This window comes from Onthophagus taurus, chromosome 7 (genome assembly GCF_036711975.1).
Source record: "Onthophagus taurus isolate NC chromosome 7, IU_Otau_3.0, whole genome shotgun sequence".
NCBI classification, from domain to species: Eukaryota; Metazoa; Arthropoda; class Insecta; order Coleoptera; family Scarabaeidae; genus Onthophagus; species Onthophagus taurus.
Genome location: NC_091972.1, coordinates 22,991,813 through 23,012,597, shown reverse-complemented (window position 1 = coordinate 23,012,597; position 20,785 = coordinate 22,991,813). Strand labels below are relative to the sequence as shown.

The window sequence follows — 20,785 nt, the reverse complement described above, 5'->3', positions numbered from 1 at the left end:
GATTTTATCATGCTTTTGATTTCGAGTTATTTCCATGGTAACAAAACTTTCGTGTAAAAATAAAATTATCCGATTAAAAGTCAAGCTCTTGTGTATTTACCCCCGATCAAATTAACAATTTATTAGTTGTAAAATGTCAAGAGATAAGAAAGTTGCAAATTTTTCCCTTCATTTTAGAGGGCTATAAGTTGGAGGAGAAGAGGTTTTGAACAAAAAGTTATATGAAAGACACTCCGTAATTTTCGCTGAAAAATCATCCCTTGAAATCTTTCACATCAATTTAGAAACACTCGTATAATAAAATCAGAAATACATACTTCGTTTTCATTTATTTAATTGATTCTAATTAATATTTCTTAATTTTCGTATTTGTATTTTAACCAAACAATACGTGAAGTCGTTTATCCAAACTCAAGTAGTTGCAAAAAAACTTTGTTTGTACTACCTACTCGTTTGATATGTGGAGGAACTCTCGGCGCTACCACGTCTGGAATTAAGTCTGCAATAGGACAAACAAAAATCAAAACTTACCGTTTGTAGTTTTACTACAACTTAAATCGAAAATAATTATTTGTTTTTTTTTTAATTTTAACTGAGAAAAGTCCTAATTGATTTATTTAATTAGCAAGGCAATTTTTGGTTCTCCATTTTTGGAAAACCATGTAATCGTAAGAGACATTAACGTGGATTTCGTTTAATCTTCACTCTCTATATATTTTTTTGTTTGTTTGATTTCTGAAGTCTCTGTTGTTCTTATAAAACTTTTTGACAGAAAGCGATGAAGACTCCGTGAAAATAGATACCCCTTTAAAGATCCGAACTTGTGCTCAAAATTACTCCCAAATTTTCTGGAAATATTATGGACGTTACTGAATGTAATGTAGATTTCTAGTATCACAATTACATAATTTCTTATAACAGACACATGACTGTTAGGAAGGGAAACATCAAGGGTGTGTGTAAACAGAAATGCGTGCATAGGAAAGAGTCCATTCGAGCTCCCTGTTTGAGGAATTCCGCAAGGATTTGGTGACTTATTATTTCTTAGCTTTTGAAAAACTTTTCCTATCTCTGCTAGGGTTGGTGCTTTCTATTCCCTAGGCATTTACTCCCCTCTGATTCTCCGCGGCCATCCATCCATCTGTTTAACATTAAGTTTGGGTCCGACACAAGATTCCGATCTTTATGTCCTTTATCCTTGTACAATGTGGTTATAGGTACAACATTCTTTTGTCCTCCCACTTCTTTGTTCTTCGAATCCGTTTTTCTTGCTTTCTCGCCTGTCTATATTCATCGACATTTCTCCTCGTTTCCTGCTGGACCATAGTTTTATAGACGCTGTGTTTCCGTGTTGTTGCTCTATCACAGTACATGACATGTGAAACCAGTTGCTTCTATACCGTTGTTTAGGTGGGCCTATAAGTTTTCAGAGAGTTGAAAGAGTGTCGTTTGACTATCGTTAACTCTCACTGAAATTGCTTATCTTGATTCTGCAGTAATTCAGTGTTGCCACACGTCCGATATTCTAGCCCCTAAGGGAGGTTTCTACCTTGTTAGGTCAAAAAAAAATTGTTTTTTTTGCATCATCGGATTGATTTATGCTTTAAGAATACGCTCATAAAATTTCAAGTTAAAATCTGTTAAATTGGAAAAGTTATCAGCCGTCGAAGGGGTATGAAATCGGAGCGCTAATCGAAGCGAATATACCTACTGTAACTACACATACTCAGTATGTGCGTTAGAAAAATTGTTGATTATCTGAAACAAACTTCGAAGCTAGGAAATAAAACATTCGCGATGTTTAAAGAGAAAAAATTCGGCGAAGGGAAAAATGATCGCCCTGGCCATAAAGCCAAAAAACGTCGATTCTGTGGTAACCGATTTACCAGTGAAAATGAGGTTTCATGGGCGAGTTCGTCTGCAAAAAAACTTCAAAGTTCCGGGGATTGTGAAATAACAGTAAATCCAACACATGGATACCGAATAATTAATTTTATTCATGTATTTTCCATGCTCAGTGCCCTACTAAAGTGCAAGAAGTGTGAAAAGGACATGAAGTTTAATGTGAAAGGTTTGGGATTCAAGATCTGTGTCGTGTGTGATTGTGACCCTACTGAAAGCGACTCTTGTCCGAAAATATCGAACAAATCGTTTGAAATCAATCGACGATTGGTCTTTGTAATGCGTCTTCTTGGAATCGGCTTGCAAGGAATAAATCTTTTCTGCGGCATGATGGATTTGGGTCAAGGAATAGCGATAACCACCTATTATGCTTGTCTGGAAAATGCGTGGATTGCTGCAAAAGCCACGACCGACGTGCTCCTCGGAAAAGCTGCAGAGGAAGAAAGGACAAAGAATGTTGCAGCAGGAAATGAGCCATCTCATTTGACCGTCTCAGGAGATGGAACTTGGAGCAAGAGAGGATTTTCATCATTGTTTGGCGTAGTCACTTTGATTGGCAAATATTCCAATAAGGTTTTAGACTTGATGGTAAAATCCAAATTTTGTCAAGCTTGTAATCACTGGAGTAATAAAGAGGGTACTGATAAGTTTGATGACTGGTACGCAGAACATGAAGAAAATTGTACATGCAATCACAAAGGAACCGCTGGTAAAATGGAAGTCGATGGCATTATTGAAATGTTTACACGATCCGAAGAACTTCACAATGTAAAATATACCAACTACATAGGTGACGGCGATACAAAAACTTTCAAATCTCTTCTGGAAATACAGCCATATGGTGATGAATTGATAGTGACAAAATTAGAGTGCGTTAGACACGTGAAAAAGCGAATGGGATCGAGACTGAGATCTGGAAAGAAAAAGACTAACGGAGTTGGTGGCAAGGGCGATGGGAAGTTAACGGATAAATTGATGCGCGACCTGACCTCTTATTATGGTTTGGCAATTATCCGAAATCCACAATGTGTAAGCGATATGAAAAAAGAAATTTTTGCAACATTTTTTCACAAATGCTCGACAGATGCGAACCCGAAGCACGATAATTGTCCGATCGGGCCTGAATCGTGGTGCAAGTGGAGTCGCGCTGAGGCAGAGAACAAGTTACACGAATATAAACACCTAGCACCACTTGCAACTAATGTTCAAAATCTTCTTCGTCCCATATACGAAGACCTGTCGTCAGACGATTTATTGCAACGGTGTTTGGGCGGAAATACATACGCAAAATAACAATGAAAGTTTTAACTCTGTCCTTTGGCGCTTTGCTCCGAAACACATTTTTTGCTCGGCAAAAACAATTCAATTGGCGACATTTATGAGTGAATGTATCTTCAACGAAGGGTTACGCATGATGGAAGTGATGGGCATCACAATCGGACCGCAGGCCAAAGCTGCTGCCGACGCGAGGGATAACGTGCGAGTGCGGAAAGCGGACGCTGCACATTCCGCAGCATCAAAAGAGTCTAGATTGGCTAGAAGACTCGAACGAACCGCTCAAGAGGAATTCTTCGAAAAAGAGGAAGGTGGACTCTATGGTGCCGGCATGGCAGACTAAATGTAAATATGAAAATTTTCATTTTATACCCAAACAAACTTCGGTAAAACTTTTTTGTGTTTTTCAACATTTTTTAAGTTTACGGAAATGCTCCAAAGCGCTCTAGATAAGCAATCGTAATGAAATTTGGCAGACACGTGCATCACAAGTGTGTGTGTGCACACACTTGTGATGCTACTTGTAATTCTAGTTGAATTGATGCATGCATCAATTCAACTAGAATTATTGAAAAATATTGAAAATTCTTTTTTTTTTAAATGATAATCTGCAAGATGAAATGAAAAAAATCTAAACCTTTATTGCAATGGCTCACCATTTTTTCGTTTTTCATTTTTTCTTCTTGATTCTAGTCTACTTTATTCGCAGTATAGTATAGAGTAAGAATATGTTTGATTTTTTTGTTCCAGATCATCTATATCGGCAATAGGACTTCCGTAAGCCAAACAAATCTTCGCAAAAGTGCCTCCATTCATCGATCCACCCACCCCCACCCTTTGCATCTGGTATTTTTGAAAAAAAATATGAATGTTAAATAAAGTTAATTCAATCACTACACCAAATTTCAACAGTGTATATTAAGTATTTTTCCCGAAAAGAATGTGAAAAATATCAATAGTTTTTAGACCCAACAAGGTCCCCCCTTAAGCGTTCGAATCCAATTACCATTTCCTTAAAGCTTATTGTTTACTTTTATGGCAGTTATAGAAAGCTATAGAGATTCTTTTCACGGTATAGTACTACCATTTTCTTTGCGGTTAATAAAGTCGTGAATGTGTACCAATTAAACGTCTGTTGGATCGTATAAAATTTGCAGTTAACGAGGGCAACCTTAATCCAAGAGTATATTACAAAAAAGTAAATAGGTAATTGTGAGAATCTCAAGTATGATATAAGTTATGTGGTACCATAACATGACGTAGAATAGTCTTTAAATTTTAAACAATAGGTACTTATTTTTCTTTATTCGTATTACTTCTTTTTCTAGAACGTCGTAACCGATGAGAATACTAATTCTTATCGTATTCTATACGCGGCACCTAAGCCCCAACGGGCCCCTTATACATCCTTCCTCTGAGAGGTCTGAGATGTTAGCACGAAAATACAAAGTAAATAAGTTATTTTAAAAAAATATAATCTCTCGGCTGTAGCCCATAACTTATATTTCTCAATATATTTAATAGCACCCCGTTTGTAAATAGGAGGGACATGCAGGTCGTTCCAGGTAAAAGCCGCTTTCTAAATTTAATACCACCCCAACCGAGCGAGATACGATGCTCTGCCTTCATCGTGAGGGTTTAAAGGCTAAAGCGTAGTTCGGAACTAACAACGTTGGGTTTCTTAACCAAGACGTTAAATAATTTGTTACAATCGGACATAATAAATAATATAATTCAAGCTATGAATAAAAGTCTTTGTATAAGTTCTAAGATTTGTATACTTTGTAATATAAGCTCTTTGTATTTTATGAACACGCTTTACTTATTTTAATGTATTTTTATTGTTTTTACAACGATCCAGTATTTAAAAGGAATAAGGTATCATGCACGATCAAGATAATGTGACAGTGATTGAACTTTATGAAACCGATCCCATTTAAAACTAAATTCACGAAAAATTGATAGAAATTGTTTCTAGATAATAGAGGATTTTTAAATGAAATAAAATTTATTTTACAACTTACATTAATTTTCTATTTAATTCTCAATATATTCTGTAATATAAGCTCTTTCTATTTTATGAACACGTTTTACTTATTTTAATGTATTTTTATTGTTTTTACAACGATCCAGTATTTAAAAGGAATAAGGTATCATGCACGATCAAGTTAATGTGACAGTGATTGAACTTTATGAAACCGATCCCATTTAAAACTAAATTACGAAAAATTGATAGAAATTGTTTCTAGATAATAGAGGATTTTTAAATGAAATAAAATTTATTTTACAACTTACATTAATTTTCTATTTAATTCTCAATATATTCTGACTAAATTATGACTGAACGGCTACAATGACCTCGACATAAATTTCCTTCGTTTCTTTACATCCCCTGTTTTTTTTTATTAGAACTCTACCACGAAATTTTGACGTTTTATTATCCAATAACACTTAAAGCTTTAAGCAGGAAAGCATCGACGTTACATTTTCTTTTAAATGTTACCGTGGTTGATTTATTCAGAGGCCGTAAAGTTTTTTTTGTGGTTCGTATAAGTGAAGTGACTTTTTACGGGTCGTTTAATTAAACCACGAAAGAAAATCATCACGTTTTAATATGTGCGGTTCCTTAAAAAATAAACATCTGCGCTTGTTGCGAGTTGGCAAGTCTTGTATTTGCCATAAACTCTAAAGTATGAAGCCTCTTTTCATTTGCGGTAATAGCCTGTTGTAGTTTTTTAATGTTTTTCATAATCGCGATGTTAGCTTCTTCTTGTTTCATCACGTTGTCGTTAGTTACTTGTTGAATCATCTCGGTTTGAGCATTCAAATGATTAATCTCTTCTGTCAGCATTCTTCCTTTCTCCGATTCTAATTCAACGTTTTGTTGTTGGTCAAAAAGTGCTTTAGCCATTTGTTCGTACAACTCTGTTTTTTCAGTTATTCCGCCGCGTTTACGCCTCTTCGCTTTCATTTCACTTTCTAATTGTTTAAATCGGGCAGCTTGAACTGCTTTTTGAACTTCCACAGCTCGATCCATTGCAACTCTTGCAGTCTAAAACATGATATATGTATAAGAATAAATATAAGTGATAAATTTAGAAATATAATACTTTATAAAGAATGGTAGTAGCTATATTGGACAAAAACGAAAAATCAAAAAAAGGAAATGAGTTCATATTTGAAGTTATTTGAAATGATAATTTACGGTAACCTTAATATTGCTTCTACCACGAGATCCACGGACCGTTATGAAATATGCATCAGGTGCCAAAATTACGGTGGCCTGTTTTAGTAAATTTCTGCAACGTGCGAAAGTTGAAATCGATATTATATAATAGCGCGGGATAATTTAGCGAGATTAGCAAAAACTCCATGCATCGTAAAGGGTTATAATAGTTTTTGTAAAGCGGGGTTTTATAAGCTATTTGAATGAAACTGGCATAGTTTTGCCAAAAAACCTGAAAATTCACCTTTCAAATAAAATGAATCAAACCCTTCGTCGCTCTTTCAGCTTCGCGTTTCAGTAATCAAATTGCCTACTACAGTGTCCAATCAGTGAAAAACTGGACAACGAAAAAAGTACATATAGAGAGGTATACTGTGTTCCATAATTATTTGTCATGTCACAAGATAGAAGCTTCGAGAATCGAATTGATTTTTAAATCTTTCATTTCAAATAGATTTCATTTCGAACAAGAAAAATCTTTTACTGAAGTTGAATAATTTATTTAATAAATGTGATTTAGATGAAACGAGAATTTCAAAAATCTATGAATACATTTTTTTTTGTTATATTGTGTAAATATATGTCAGGAAGAAAATGGTAAAAGTATTTAACATAATTAGACGTACAGCTTAGCAAGCGACCTCGGCTTAAAAGAGCGAAATCATACTTTTTTAGTTCTAGTTAGGCCGACGCCGCCTGCATCCTAGCAGCAATAGATGTCACAGAGATTCAATATGTGACATCATATATTATACTGCCTCAGCTGCAAGCGACCTCGGCTTAATAAAACGAAATCATACATTTTCCGCTCGTTTATTTTATTTATCTACGACTGCTTGGATAAGTCATTATTACCACACTCATTTGAGGTGATTTGAGCTACGTAATGAAGTTCATTACCGCACTGGTTTCATTACGTAACGCATTTTTAGCCCAATCAGAACAGACTTAATTTATTGAAACGAGCAACAATACAAAAGAAAAAGTCTACCTATTTAAAGAGAAACAATACTCTTTATTTTAAACATTAATTGTTATATTTTTATATTTCTAAATACTTATTCCAGATGAGTAAACGTGTTATTGAAACTGATATTAATTCAAAACTGTCAACAATCATTTCAAAATATTTTTATAAATATCAAAATATATAGACCTTTTTAAAGAAATTGATTTATAAGTAATTTTTTTAGCAGTCGTAGATAAAATGTTGTATATCACACGTGGGCTATAGCATAATTACAGTACTCGTGTGATTACACGACTCGGTCTACGACCTCGTCGTGCAATTCTTCACACTCGTACAGTAATTATGTTTCTAGCCCACTTATAATATAAATAACTATTATGATATGAATAGCAAGGCAGTTATAAGGAATAATTTTATACCAGAAACATTTACAGCAAACATGGAATTCTGATAAGGAGGAAGATTCGGTCCATTGCTGTTCGTCACATTTATGGACGAAATCATCAAGAAATGTAAAGGTGTTTGCTAGAAATAAGAATGATCTACAAAAAGCCTTGTTTTTTGCTTTACCCTCCCGTGACTGTGCTAATGGAATATACATTAGAGACTGTGCAGGGTAAGTCAGTTACCCCACGTTTTGTTTTCGATTTGTTGGCACTTTACTTAGTATATATTTATTTTTTTTACATCAAAATATACAAGCAAAACATATATCTGATAAAATAATTAAAACTTATCTGTTATATTTTAAGAAAAACAAGTAGTATAGGTAATAAGTATGTATTGTTTACAACTAAGACAGTATTCTTTTACTTTTGTTCAGTAAAGATTATGTAAACTTTTTACATACGGTTTTCGCATGTTTGTCAGGATATTCTCGACTTTGGGTCATGTTTTTTAAAGCAAAAGGCCATCTAGAACTATATATTCTGTTCATCGAAAGGATGCAGTGAACCTGAGTGAAGACACGCCTATTTCCCTCGCTATTACATAATAGCCAGTTTCATACACACAAAAAATACATAGATTCAAAGAAAGAAAATAAACGTAAAGACAAGGAAAAGAATAAGAAAGGGAGCTGTTCTTGGTTGAGCTTTGTAAACCGGGCTTACCAATAGAAAAATTCTATTCAAATTTTGTGCGCATTTGTGGGAGGAGCTGTAATTTCAAATCGCTGCATCTGTTCGATAAACGAACTATAGTAGCATTATTTAGCGTAACATTTGCCGGTGGAAGTAGAAGCTTTTTTTGTGCTTTTATCTTTAAAAACATGTCGGAAGTAAAGGGTTTATCTAACAAATATCAGGAGCTTTTCCGTGATATTTCATTTTCGATATCAGATTTCGAAGGCAAAGTCAAAAATATGGAAGTGAAGATAAAAATTATCGATACGGCAATGGTCGAGAATGCTGCATTAAAGCTGACACCGGTGTGAAAATAGCACGCCAAACATAGCAATCCGTTTCACCGAATACATCCGAGTATACGCTAAAGTCGGTTTTACACGATCATTTTTAGGTAAAATAATAAGTATAACCTCACGTAAACGAGAATGTGCTCCGCGAATCTGGCTACTGTAAAGTGTATCTAAAAGTACTCCTTATGAAATAGAGTGGTCAGATTTTGTTGCGGTCATTTCCTAAAGACACTTTAGCCACCTCCAAGAAAAAATATCCCCACGTGTAAACGAGATTGTACCCTCTATGAGATAGCGTGCCCAGATTTTCTTGCAGTCATTTGCAAACGTGCTCCTCGTATCTGACTACTGTTAATTGTATCTAAAATTACCCTCTATAAGATAACATGGCCCTTTTGATGCCCTCATTTCCTAAAGACGGTTTTAGCCACCCCCAAACGAAAAAAAATCGCCACAAGTAAACGCAAATGTGCTCCGCGTATCTGACTATTGCTAATTGTATCTAAAATTATTCTCTATAAGATAGCGTGGCCAAATCTTGTTGCACTCTTTTCCTAAAGACGGTTTTAGTCACGCTCAAACGAAAAAAATTCGCCACAAGTAAACGCAAATGTGCTCCGCTGATCTGACTACTTAAAATTGTATCTGAAATTATTTTAATTTTGATTACTTGAAATACGAGGACATGGAATTCTTTCACAAATGTGATAGAGATTTTAAAATGGATCTGGAACTGTTCGAAATTAAGAAACACTGACAATGAATTGTTTAATTACCAAACAGATCTTTTCTAATTTTTTTATTTAAAAAGGGTGGTGCATAAGTAACGTTATGATTTATTTAATGAATAACTTTTTGATTTTATTTAACGTTGGCATTTATTAAAATTATGACTATAGTTTGGAAATATGTTCACATGATTTATATCTTTCAAATGGTGCCCATTGTTTGCTTCGACCTGACAGAGCATTTTCCATAACTTTTCTTAGAATTCTAGGTCCCAGCGCCCTCACTTCATCTCGGATGTTGGCCTTAAGTTGTTGGATGGTTCTTGGCTTATTGGCATACATCTTACCCTTTAGGTAGCCTCAATCGGGAGCCGTTAAATCGGGCTAACGCGATGGCCGGTTAAAATCATAAAAACGGGACATTATTCGTTCGCCAATAATTTCGCGCAGGAGAGCCATAGTTGGACGAACTCTACCTCTGGCCTTAAAAAAAATTCAATCATTGCCCGGTACTGTTGAGAACGCCTGGTGGAAGTTTCGGGGTTTTCCTCAATACTTGCTTGCTTCCGAGCAATATTCACATCACTTCAAACTGCACAAGGTCTCCCAGCACGCGGAAGATCACAGACAGTCCCTTGATGCCGAAAACACTGAACCAATCGGTAAATTGTTGGAGCGCTAGGTGCATTTCGAACATGAAAGAAATTTCGATATGATCTAAATGTCTGAATAATCGAATGCTGACTTTCAAAATAAAATTGAACAACGTGGGTTCTTTGTTCTGTGCTGAGTCTTTCCATCATAAATTTCCCAAGTTTTTCAAAGTAAATACTCAAAAAAATTTTAAAAAAATACGTTAACAAAAAATTTATTCACTAATTAAATCATAACGTTACGTATGCGCCACCCGTTATTTTATTATTACAAACATTTTTGGTTTTCTATCTGATTTGCTTTCGGTCGGCTCTTTCTTTTTCTCGGTTATACTCGTATAACAGAATGTCCTAATTTCTTCACACCATAATAGATAGTACGCTAAATATTTTTTCAATATTAAATCCAAAAAATCAGGACATTTGTAAATATTGCTAGGTCCGTTGTCGCACGGTATAGCAACCTTCGTACAAATGTTGAGGAAAAATACATAGAACGGACTGGCTTTGTAAATTCTATCGCTCTCGGTAATTATTATGTCATCCAGTTCGTCGGAATGTGTTAATGGTGTGTCACGTATAAAGGTGGATTGTAACGTTTCAAAAGCGCAAATAGTTTCATTATTAAAACATTCTGATGATAAAATTATAATAAAATTCGATAACCAAATTTTCGCTAAGTCGAAGCTATCAATTGCTGCAAGCTTGGCTACAATTTCTGTAATTGTTTTTCTTGTTTTTTGTCGGAATAAAAATTATTGACTTCTTATACAGGGTGTCAGACAAAAAACGCCCCAAGCTGTAACTATGTCATTTTACATTCCGATTTTCATGAGCGAGGTATCAAATGAAATGGTTTAACAAATACTATGATTCATGCTACAAATAAATTTTTCTAACGCCATCTTCAATTTCAAGCGATTGTTAGCTTTTGTTTTTCAAATTGCTCCATACACTTTTCTTCACGTCATTGGATAGAGATTGTTTTTATGAATCCATTGATGTACAATACATCCATTTTGAATGTAATTTTAACAAAGAAAAGACAGCCTGTATATACAGGTTGTCACACAAGAACGCCGCAAGGTATAACTCTGTCATTTACCTTCCGATTTTTATGAGCGAGATATCAAATGAAATGATTAGATGAATACTATGATTCATGCTACAAATAAACTTTTTCCAACGCCAGCTTCAATTTCAAGCGTTATCAAGTTTTGATTTTCAAATTGCTCGGTATGTTTTTCTTCACGTTATTGGATAGAGATTTTTTTTCTGAACCCATTGCTGTACAATACATTAACATTAATTGTAATTTTAGCAGAGAAAAACAATTAAAACATTTTCCGAACATTGTCTTACAATTAGTCACTTCTGCAATACTGTAGTGTGCCATAGAAAAAAATAACGTGCAAAACTGATAACAGTCATTAAATGATATTTCAATGCCTACAGTATAACACAAGTGACTTTAAGAGAATGTTCGGAAACTATTTTAATGTTTTTCTCTACTACAATTATTACAATTAATGTTAATGTATTGTACAGCAATGGGGTCAGAAAAGAAATCTCTATCCAATAACATGACGAAAAACATACCGAGCAATTTGAAAATGAAATGTTTATAATCGCTTGAAATTGAAGATGGCGTTGGAAAAAGTTTATTTGTAGCATGAATCATAGTATTCACCACACCTTTTCATTTGATATCTCGCTCATAAAAATCGGAATGTAAATGACAGAGTTACAGCTTGCGGCATCAAATGGATGTATTGTACATCAATGGATTCAGAAAAACAAACTCTATCCAATGACGCGAAGAAAAATATACACAGCCATTTGAAAAACAAAAGTTAATAATTGCTGAAATTGAAGATGGCGTTGGAAAAAATGTATTTGTAGCATGCATCATAGTATTCCTCAAAAATTTATCAGGTTTCGGTCTGTTATTGACTATAATATCATAGCACATCGAAAGATAGTCTAATAGCTTACAGTTATTCATTGAGCTGCTAATAGCGTGTATGTTAGCGAAGCTGAAATCCGTTACAGCTCCACCTATTAGCGGCCAGTTGCCCTTTTCTTCACAGAATATTTTGAAGTAGTCAGATCAGTGGAGCACATTTGCGTTTACTTGTGACGAATTTTTTTCGTTTGGGGATTACTAAAACCGTCTTTAGGAAATGAGTGTAACAAAATCTGGCCACGTATCTTATAGAGAATAATTTTAGATACAATTAGCAGTAGTCAGATACGAGGAGTACATTTGCGTATAACTATGCGTTGCGAATGACGTCGACTCAACCAAACATTCAACGGTTTGTTCTTAATGTTTGTTTTAACTTAATGTTCTTCCCGAGTGGATCTCCAAGTGAAAACCGCTCTGATCCGAATTGTAGGTGTTTTCAGATCCATATATTTGGAATTGTTGCATTACCTCTTTAACGAAATCTTTCGCTAAAGCTTTTACAAGATAAAATGTTTTTGGTTAATTGAATCATATCTTTTGTTAGCTGGTTTTCAACTCCCAAATAAATAAAATTATTTATCTATAAGTTTTATATAAACCTTTTCCCCTAATTTCCAGCCCTTATAACCATCTTCAAACATTTTTACTTCACATATAAAAAAAATATCGTGACATATTGCGTCAAACTCGACAAGTAACGCCTAGAATAGAATTAATTTTTAAGGGGGTAGTTAACCCCCACTACCCTTAAATGTCGTATATGCCATACTTTACACTAAAAATTTTACTGTGCGACTAATTCACACGGTTTTGTTTAAAATAATTTCAAAATACCTGACAGTTTTATCATATCATTCTTACGAAAAGTAGTTACATTGTAGTGGTAAAATAAGTTACTATTAAGTATTGGTAGTGTAAGCATTACAATTAATGTAAACTCAGGTGTTTTCGGATAGTGTAGTTGCACTCATACTGTTCGTTGGGCCATGCGGAGTGCAATTTCGTGCAGCCGGTGTAAGTTAGTCGAAAGCAGATTTTGTTGCACCTGCTTTCGACTAAGTTCAATAAGTGCAGTGTAATTCAGTGTAACTAAAATGGCGGAATATTTGAAAGCGTGTTTTGTAATAATTAATATTAATATTAAATATTAAGAAATAAAACCTTATATATTTGTTATATTAGAGAACACAGTACATTCAATACCAGTAGAGGCAGTAAAAAACTACCCCTACTGTTTTGGAATAGTTTAAAAACTATTAACTGTCGATTTTGGCGGCATTAAATACACTTATAGTAAGTTTAAAAATATTAATGACGTGTTTTTTCTCATTTAGGAGTGGCTGGGGTTAACTACCCTCACCACCATAAATCTTTTTTTTGTAAGTACTGCTTATCGATTTTGGTGCAATTTAGCATGTGATTTCTTTATACGTTAAGTACTTTTGAAAGAACTTATAAGGGTTAGCAGTTTGGTGTGGAAAATATATTTCGCTAATAATTGAAAAAATAATAATAATAATATAATAATAATTGATGAATCGCTACTAAAAAAAACATTTTCCAAAAACATTTGTCCATCTGTTCGTTGTGACCACGGTTTATACACTTTTCCGACCTGCACTCAGTTGACATGACATTGCACTTACACTTAATTGCACTATGACGTCATACTAGTGTCATGTCGTGCAGAGTAGTGCAGCCCCAACGAAGAAACCTATGTTAACATTCGTAACATCGTTGGGGTTGATCTTAAATAATAGAGAAATAATAAAGAATACTTTCTTTTGATTCTTTTCGTTCTTCTGTTTCTTCTGTACCGATACAAATAAAACATTTCTTCGTCGCTTGATGCACTCGACATTTTTACGCTGCAGAACGCACAAGTTGACTGTTTAAAATTGCTCCGTGTGAGTACCCCTACACCGAGGGAAATATATTCTTGACCGAAGATTATTACTCTTAGCACAAGCTTATCATATTCTTATATATCCACAAGAAGATCATTTTGTTAAGTGAAGAAAAACCACATATTCTCAAAGCAAGTATACAAATATTCTTGATTCTCAAGAAAACGAATTTTTAGTGAAAGTAAATCAATCATTTTGAAAAAGAGTATCTTACTGTTTCGTCAACAATCCCATTTTCGTATCGAGAATAAATTTCTTATGTCAAGAATAACGTATCTTTCTTTTTAGAAAAACTTATTCATGCAACAACAATCTTGTATAATTCTTCGTTTGAGTATTATAAATTATTGACGCAGGAATGAATTTTTTGATACAAAGAATTGATATTCTTCGATACTAAGAATATGAGATACTTAATTCGATAATATTTCTATTCTTAAAACAAAAAAAGAATTTGTTTTAAGAATATCTTATGTACTTGTTTCTAAGAAATACATTCAAGAATAAATTTTTCTTGAAAGTCAAGAATAATTTCCCTCAGTGTAGTTGCTCAGATCACCAATATCACAAGTATCGCCAACATGGCTTTGCAACTTTTTATTGCTTTGGTATTGCCCCGTGTGCGGAGGCCTTTACAGTCTTCGGGTGGGGGCGGCTACTGCTCCGAGTATTAAATTGGATGGCATTAGAAATACAATTTTTGTCAATGAACACTTGACAGCGGAGAATGCCAGAACCATCACGGCGAATAAACAGTATAAATTCGTCTGGTTTGCGGGCGACGTTGTTCGTGTCCGGAAATTAGAGAGATCTCGTTTCGTGTTGATTCGTTCCTTGGGTGATTTGGATAAACTTTAAACTTACTTGCCATAGTTTAGTAATGATTATATTTTTAATCTCAACATGGTGGTCTCGGTTTATTATCAGAACGTTAATAGTTTGCGGACAAAGACGTCCACTTCTCTGATTAACTCTTTGGTTGTTTGTCTCACCGAGACTTTTCTTAATTCCTCGATCGCGAAGTCGGAGTTCTTTTGTTCCAACTATAATATATTTTGTCGTGATAGATGCGCGCCAGCTTCGCTAAAAATTGATGGTGGTGGCGTTCTTATTGCAGTGAAGAGTCGTTTTCAGGCATCATTGGTGCAGAGTTTCAGTTCGGGTGCGGAGGATCTGTGGGTCGAAGTTAAGTACGCGGCTAGGCGTTTACTCGAAAAAGATTTCATATATAAATTGGCTAACAATAATGGTTTTCCAAAAAGTTCTATAGAAAGACTTTTTTGTAGAATTATAAAACAAAAAGATCCGTTAAATACTAAGGTAAAAAACTCAAATTTGACATATAAACCTATAATCTACAATCAATATACTTCAACTATGCAACACCTATTCTCCAGATGATATCTCTCTGGCATATTCTAATAATAACACAATTTTAAAATTATTATCAAATTATAGCAATAAAAAAGAAATAGATATAAAAAAAGAATGTGGCGTATATTCGATAGAATGTAATAATTGTAATAGCATTTACATAGGACAGACAGGAAGGAGATTGGAAACACGTATCAGAGAACATTAACGAAATTAACAGAATTAAATTTAACAGAAATTAAAAATAATTCTAATGTTTATAAACATAAAATGGAAACAGGACATAAAATTAAATACAAAGAAACTAAATTAATACACAAATGTAATAAAGGTCAAAGATTGGATTTGCTTGAAATTTTAGAAATTTTAAAGTATAAACACAATCAAAATTATAATTTATTAAATGATCAAATACAAATCAATACAGAGCCTATTTTTGCTTTATTACAGGATTTTAAATTTAAATATAGATAGTATTATTCAGGATAAATACCAGTTTCTTTCTTGCTTGTTCCTTTTGACCTTCAGTCACTTTTCGTTTATCTTGTCAACTGTAAACGCGTGGTTTGTTTTGTATTATTTTGGATTTTGTTTATATGTGTTTTAATTTTTGGTTTTTGAATTTTGATTTTTTGATGTTCTATTGTATTTATTCAATTATATAAAAGAAAAAAGTCTCAAGATTAGATTAAAATTGTTGAAGTTTTACTTTGGATGATGTGTTGGCTTTAATGTTTAATATTTTTTCAACTTAATGGATAGTAAGTAAATTTTATAAGTTTTGATTTTATGATGAGGATTGTTCCTCGAAATCGATATAGAAATACAATAAAATAAAAAACCAATACTTGATCTCATTTTGTGTAACATTGATACTGTACGGGAAATTAAATCAAAAATTTAATCTTCTCCTTGTCCTTACGTATTGGTTCCTTTCCTATTGAGTGGAAGAGGCGGTTTGTGCTGCCGGTATTTAAGTCAGGTGCAGGGGTGATGTCTCTAAATACCGCTCGATTACTATCTTTCATTACTATCTTGTCATTGGTTTAGAAAGTTTTTGAAAAAATCAAATATTCTTACTTACTTTACCTCTTGAAACCTAATAGCCTGATTACGGAACAACATGCTTTTTTACCGGGTAAATCGGTAGAAACTAACCTAGTTTCTTATACTAATTATATTCATAATTCCCTCAAGTCGATGCGGTTTACACCGATTTTAATAAAGCCTAGAATATTCTAGACGCGATACATGTGGTAAATATTCATTGGGAACTTTACGTTTATTTACGCGTAATATTCCTGTAATGGCAAGTTTTTGCTCGAAAATCTCTTGATTTAAAGGAATAGATGTAAAAAATTATCTGCAGTTACTCCTCGCCAAGAATCAAAGTATGATCGAACCATATCCAAAACAACTCTTTGATCTTGGTTTGTCTCTCTTCACCCATTTAACATTCCCGTATACTAACTGTGTATACGGGAATATGCTTTTTTAGAAAAAAAAATAAAAGAATACGATCTATCTTTTGCATCACAAAACCTTTTTGGTAGAGTAGGTTTTATCATGCGGCGGAAATTTATTAGATTTCAAGTCCACTATTAGATTTCTGCAGTAGAGCAGAGCTATTTTTTAGTTGTTTCCCTATGAAAACAAAGTTTGTTTGATTAACAGACATGATACATAAAATCGCTTTAAAATTTCGCTTAGGTTACAAGCTTCTAGCACTTTCAATGGCATAGGTTCCACATGCTACAGCCGTTTGAAAATAAGTTTTTAACCACTTTTACAAGTCATTATTAGGCATGATTAAACATAACTTATTTGACAATTCAAATCATTAATAACAAAAAAAAAACAGAAAGGAAACTGTATCATTTTTCACAAACACTTTTGTTTACAGTTACACTTACGTGTTTTTGTCTTTTTCAAAGGATGGTTAGCATTCTGATCCACTACAGGTGCGGTTTGATGTGGCGACCACCAATTTTGTTGTATGCATTGTGTCTACGAATGATATTCTGATAAACTCGCTCTATTACACCTGGTGTTTCTGCAATCCTCAGCAACCACAACTCGTGTTAACAGATCTTGTTCTGTATCTGCAGGAGTCTCATAAACCAAACTCTTTATATCACCCCAGAGGAAAACGTCCAATGCAGTCAAATCCGGTGATCATGGAGCCCATGCGATTAGACCACCTCGGCCTATACATCTTTGTCCAAATCGTTCCAGATGTTCCCAAATATGAGGTGAAAAGTGAGGGGCTGTGGCACAGCATCCAACAACACATCCAATATTGTTGTAGAAAGATCAAGTAGATGGGAGCCATTAGCCTGGATGAAAAAATGTACGGTCCACTCACATGACCATTCAAAATATCTGCCTACTCATTGATAACAAACCTGTTTTGGAATCTCTTGCCACGGGTGGCATGACGGTTTTTGTTTGTTCTGATATGGTTGTTTCGAGAATTGAGACAATCCCCAGTAAAATGATATGCATCTGTGAACAGAATGTGCCGCGTGGTGTACTGTAGTGAATGTATCCAGTACATAACTTGTTTAACAATTCAAATCATTAATAAACAAAAAAACAAAAAGGAAATGGAATCATTTTTCACAAAAAGATTTAAGTTTACAGTTGCACTTAAACTGTTTTTGTTCTTTTTAAAGAATGGCATTCTGATCCACTACAAGTGCGGTGCTACCCACTTTGTTGCACGCTTTGTATCTACGAATGATCTGGTAAACTCGCTTCATCACACCAGGCAGAGGTGTATCACCTGGTGTATCTGTAATCTAACCTGCGGCGATCATAACTCGTGCCACCAGATCGTCTTCTGTCTCTATAGGAGTCTCATAAACCAAACTGTTCATATGACCCCAGTGGAACAAGTCCAATTTGTCTTGTATTTGCACGAGGTGTTGATACCCATTCAAAGCCTGACTTTGAACACTTAACACGCATTTTCAGGATTTAACTCATTCACGAGTTGTGTATCTTGGCTGCAATCGGTGTGGTTAAGGCAGCCCGTGCGGGGTCACTGTATTACTCCGAAATAAAATTTAAAAAACGCTTATCTTTAATGGTAAAAATTAAAACAAATAAATCATGATTGCGTTCACTAGTGTTTATTTAAGGCACATATGAAGAATCATTCCTGTAGAAGGTAAACATTAAATCGTGGGGTAACTCAGTTATCCCGCACGGATACGCGTGGGTTCAATATCGTCCAAGCTTGACGAATAAGCTGTCGTTTCGAATAATATGTCTTGCTTTTAGAGCACAATAATTTAGAATTCTGTGTAAACACGATTTCTGAAAAAATTGAACTTTTTGTGCACTTTAATTTACTCATTATACAAAATTAATTATGTTTCTTATTGATAATAAACTAAAGGTGTAACTTTTCGAGATAATCAACACAATAACACTTTAATGTTTCTTGGACAACTTAAATTAGCTAAAGCTCATCAGGTCGTCATTGTCCCATAGGGTAAGAAAAGCATCTAATTTTAAGCAGAAACTAATTGGAAACAATCTCCGTCCTTCGCATCTTGTTAACAAAAAATAAATTTGCATTAGTTTATTCTAAAAGTGACACGAGGATATTTTGAATTTTGTCGTAAAGAAATCGACTTTTAAAATTGTAGGTTTTAAAATAACGTCATTATGGGTATGAAATGACAAAAAATGGTTTGCATATTGAGAAAGTTCTGAACCGACTTTTTAATGACTGGAATAAACTTTGGAACTTTTCGACGTCTGTCGAAATCACTTCGAGGGAGACAATCGGTATCGACCACTAATAAAAAATTGTAAAAACATAGGACCGAGTGAATATAACAGAAATAACGTACCTCGACCCATTTCGTAAATTTCTCACCCTCTATGCGTAGTTCCTTTTTCATTTGTGAAACGATATTATCGTGTCGTCGTTGCATTCGAATAGCAATTTCTTCTTTTTGATTAGCCATCAGTTCGATGAATCTAAAACAAATTTTTGTTACTATTTAAAAATAGTTTCTAATTAATCTTTCATCTCGTTCAATTAGGAAGCGATAGATACATTAAACAACTTAAATTGGATTTTAGAAACTTATTAGTAGACAACTTTTAAAATTAAACTTACTTTTTCACCAAAATACCTGGATAAGTTTCTTGTAAAGTAATTAAATTTTTCTTTTGCGGAGCTTTACATATTGCTTGCTCCCACATTAAACTTGGGAGCTTATATCTATCTTCTTCTGATAAGGACATATCGAAAAATGATTTTGGAAGTGATTTTTCAATGTTGTCTAGCACTTCTTCTCTTTGTTGCACCTTAACCCTTCTACTGTACACTCTATCATGTAGCATTAATAATAATTCTGTTCGTTTTTCTTTTTTTGATAAATCTTGCAAACAGCAAAGTTTTCCCCTTGCGGCTAAATCTCTTTCAAGCTGATCAATAAGTCCATTTACGGTATCATTATCTTCTTGTTTGACTAAACCGTCTAATTCATCTGCTATATTTCGCAATAAAACATTGTAGAACGTCATCACTCTTTCCCGTTCTTTGGGATCCTTGCGTTTAGCTAAAATTCTTTCCATTTCAGTAATAGGGGGAATAAATTCTTGAAATTTTTCTTTCATTCGAGCATCAAAAACACTAAAATAATAGATATTAATGTCAAATTGGATTTATTTTGATAACTATACCCTTCTCCTCCACCTAACCACATCGGTTCATCATCGGCTAAAGACACAGCTACGTAAGCAAAAGCACCTTGACCGTTTGGCATAGTTCTAGTTGCCACGTATGTTCTACCGTCTTCTCTGGGATGTTCCATTGGTCCTTCATCTCCAGTTAAAGACATTGCTCCTTGCGCAACAACTTCTTCAAGCCATTCCGGTTCTTCATTGTTACATTTCATTTCACCAAAATAATTTGAAGCTTTTAGAATATCGACATCTTTAGGATTCTCTAAAAATGGTCCGGTTAATCTTCCTTCTTGCATGCATAACACTAAATTTGAAAGAAAGATGTTTCTGTTGCGCTTAGCTTCTACTCCTTGACATGGTGTCCCACACAGTCTTTCTAACCAAGACTGTATAAAGAATGTTTGGGGATTATAAATTTTGTTAAAATGGATTATTTGAAATGTTTGTCACCTTGCATTTTGCTACATCAGCTTCCGATGGGAGTCTATGAAAAAAACTTGTGGTAAATCCTAAATAAAAGAGGTAATCCTCGTCGAGTTTGTTTTCGACTTCATTCATTTTGTTGGCTAATTTTTTTGGGTATATTTTTAACGTTTTTTATTCTACAATTTAGACTTTTAAATTTGACGGTGTTACCAAGAGAATAATATAACAATA

The 20,785-nt window shown here is 34.1% G+C and overlaps 1 protein-coding gene across 1 annotated transcript; it reads right to left on the bottom strand.

Moving 5' to 3' along the window:
* Nucleotides 1-5,437: 5,437 nt before the first annotated feature.
* LOC111425132 (myosin heavy chain, clone 203-like) lies at nucleotides 5,438-20,772 on the bottom strand. Its single transcript, XM_023058911.2, has 5 exons — nucleotides 20,579-20,772; nucleotides 20,126-20,514; nucleotides 19,557-20,075; nucleotides 19,285-19,414; nucleotides 5,438-6,229 (listed from the first exon to the last, which is right to left on the bottom strand). The coding sequence occupies exons 1-5, from the start codon at nucleotides 20,684-20,686 to the stop codon at nucleotides 5,804-5,806; spliced, it is 1,572 nt and encodes a 523-aa protein (XP_022914679.2). The 5' UTR covers nucleotides 20,687-20,772; the 3' UTR covers nucleotides 5,438-5,803.
* Between the last annotated feature and the right edge of the window lie 13 nt (nucleotides 20,773-20,785).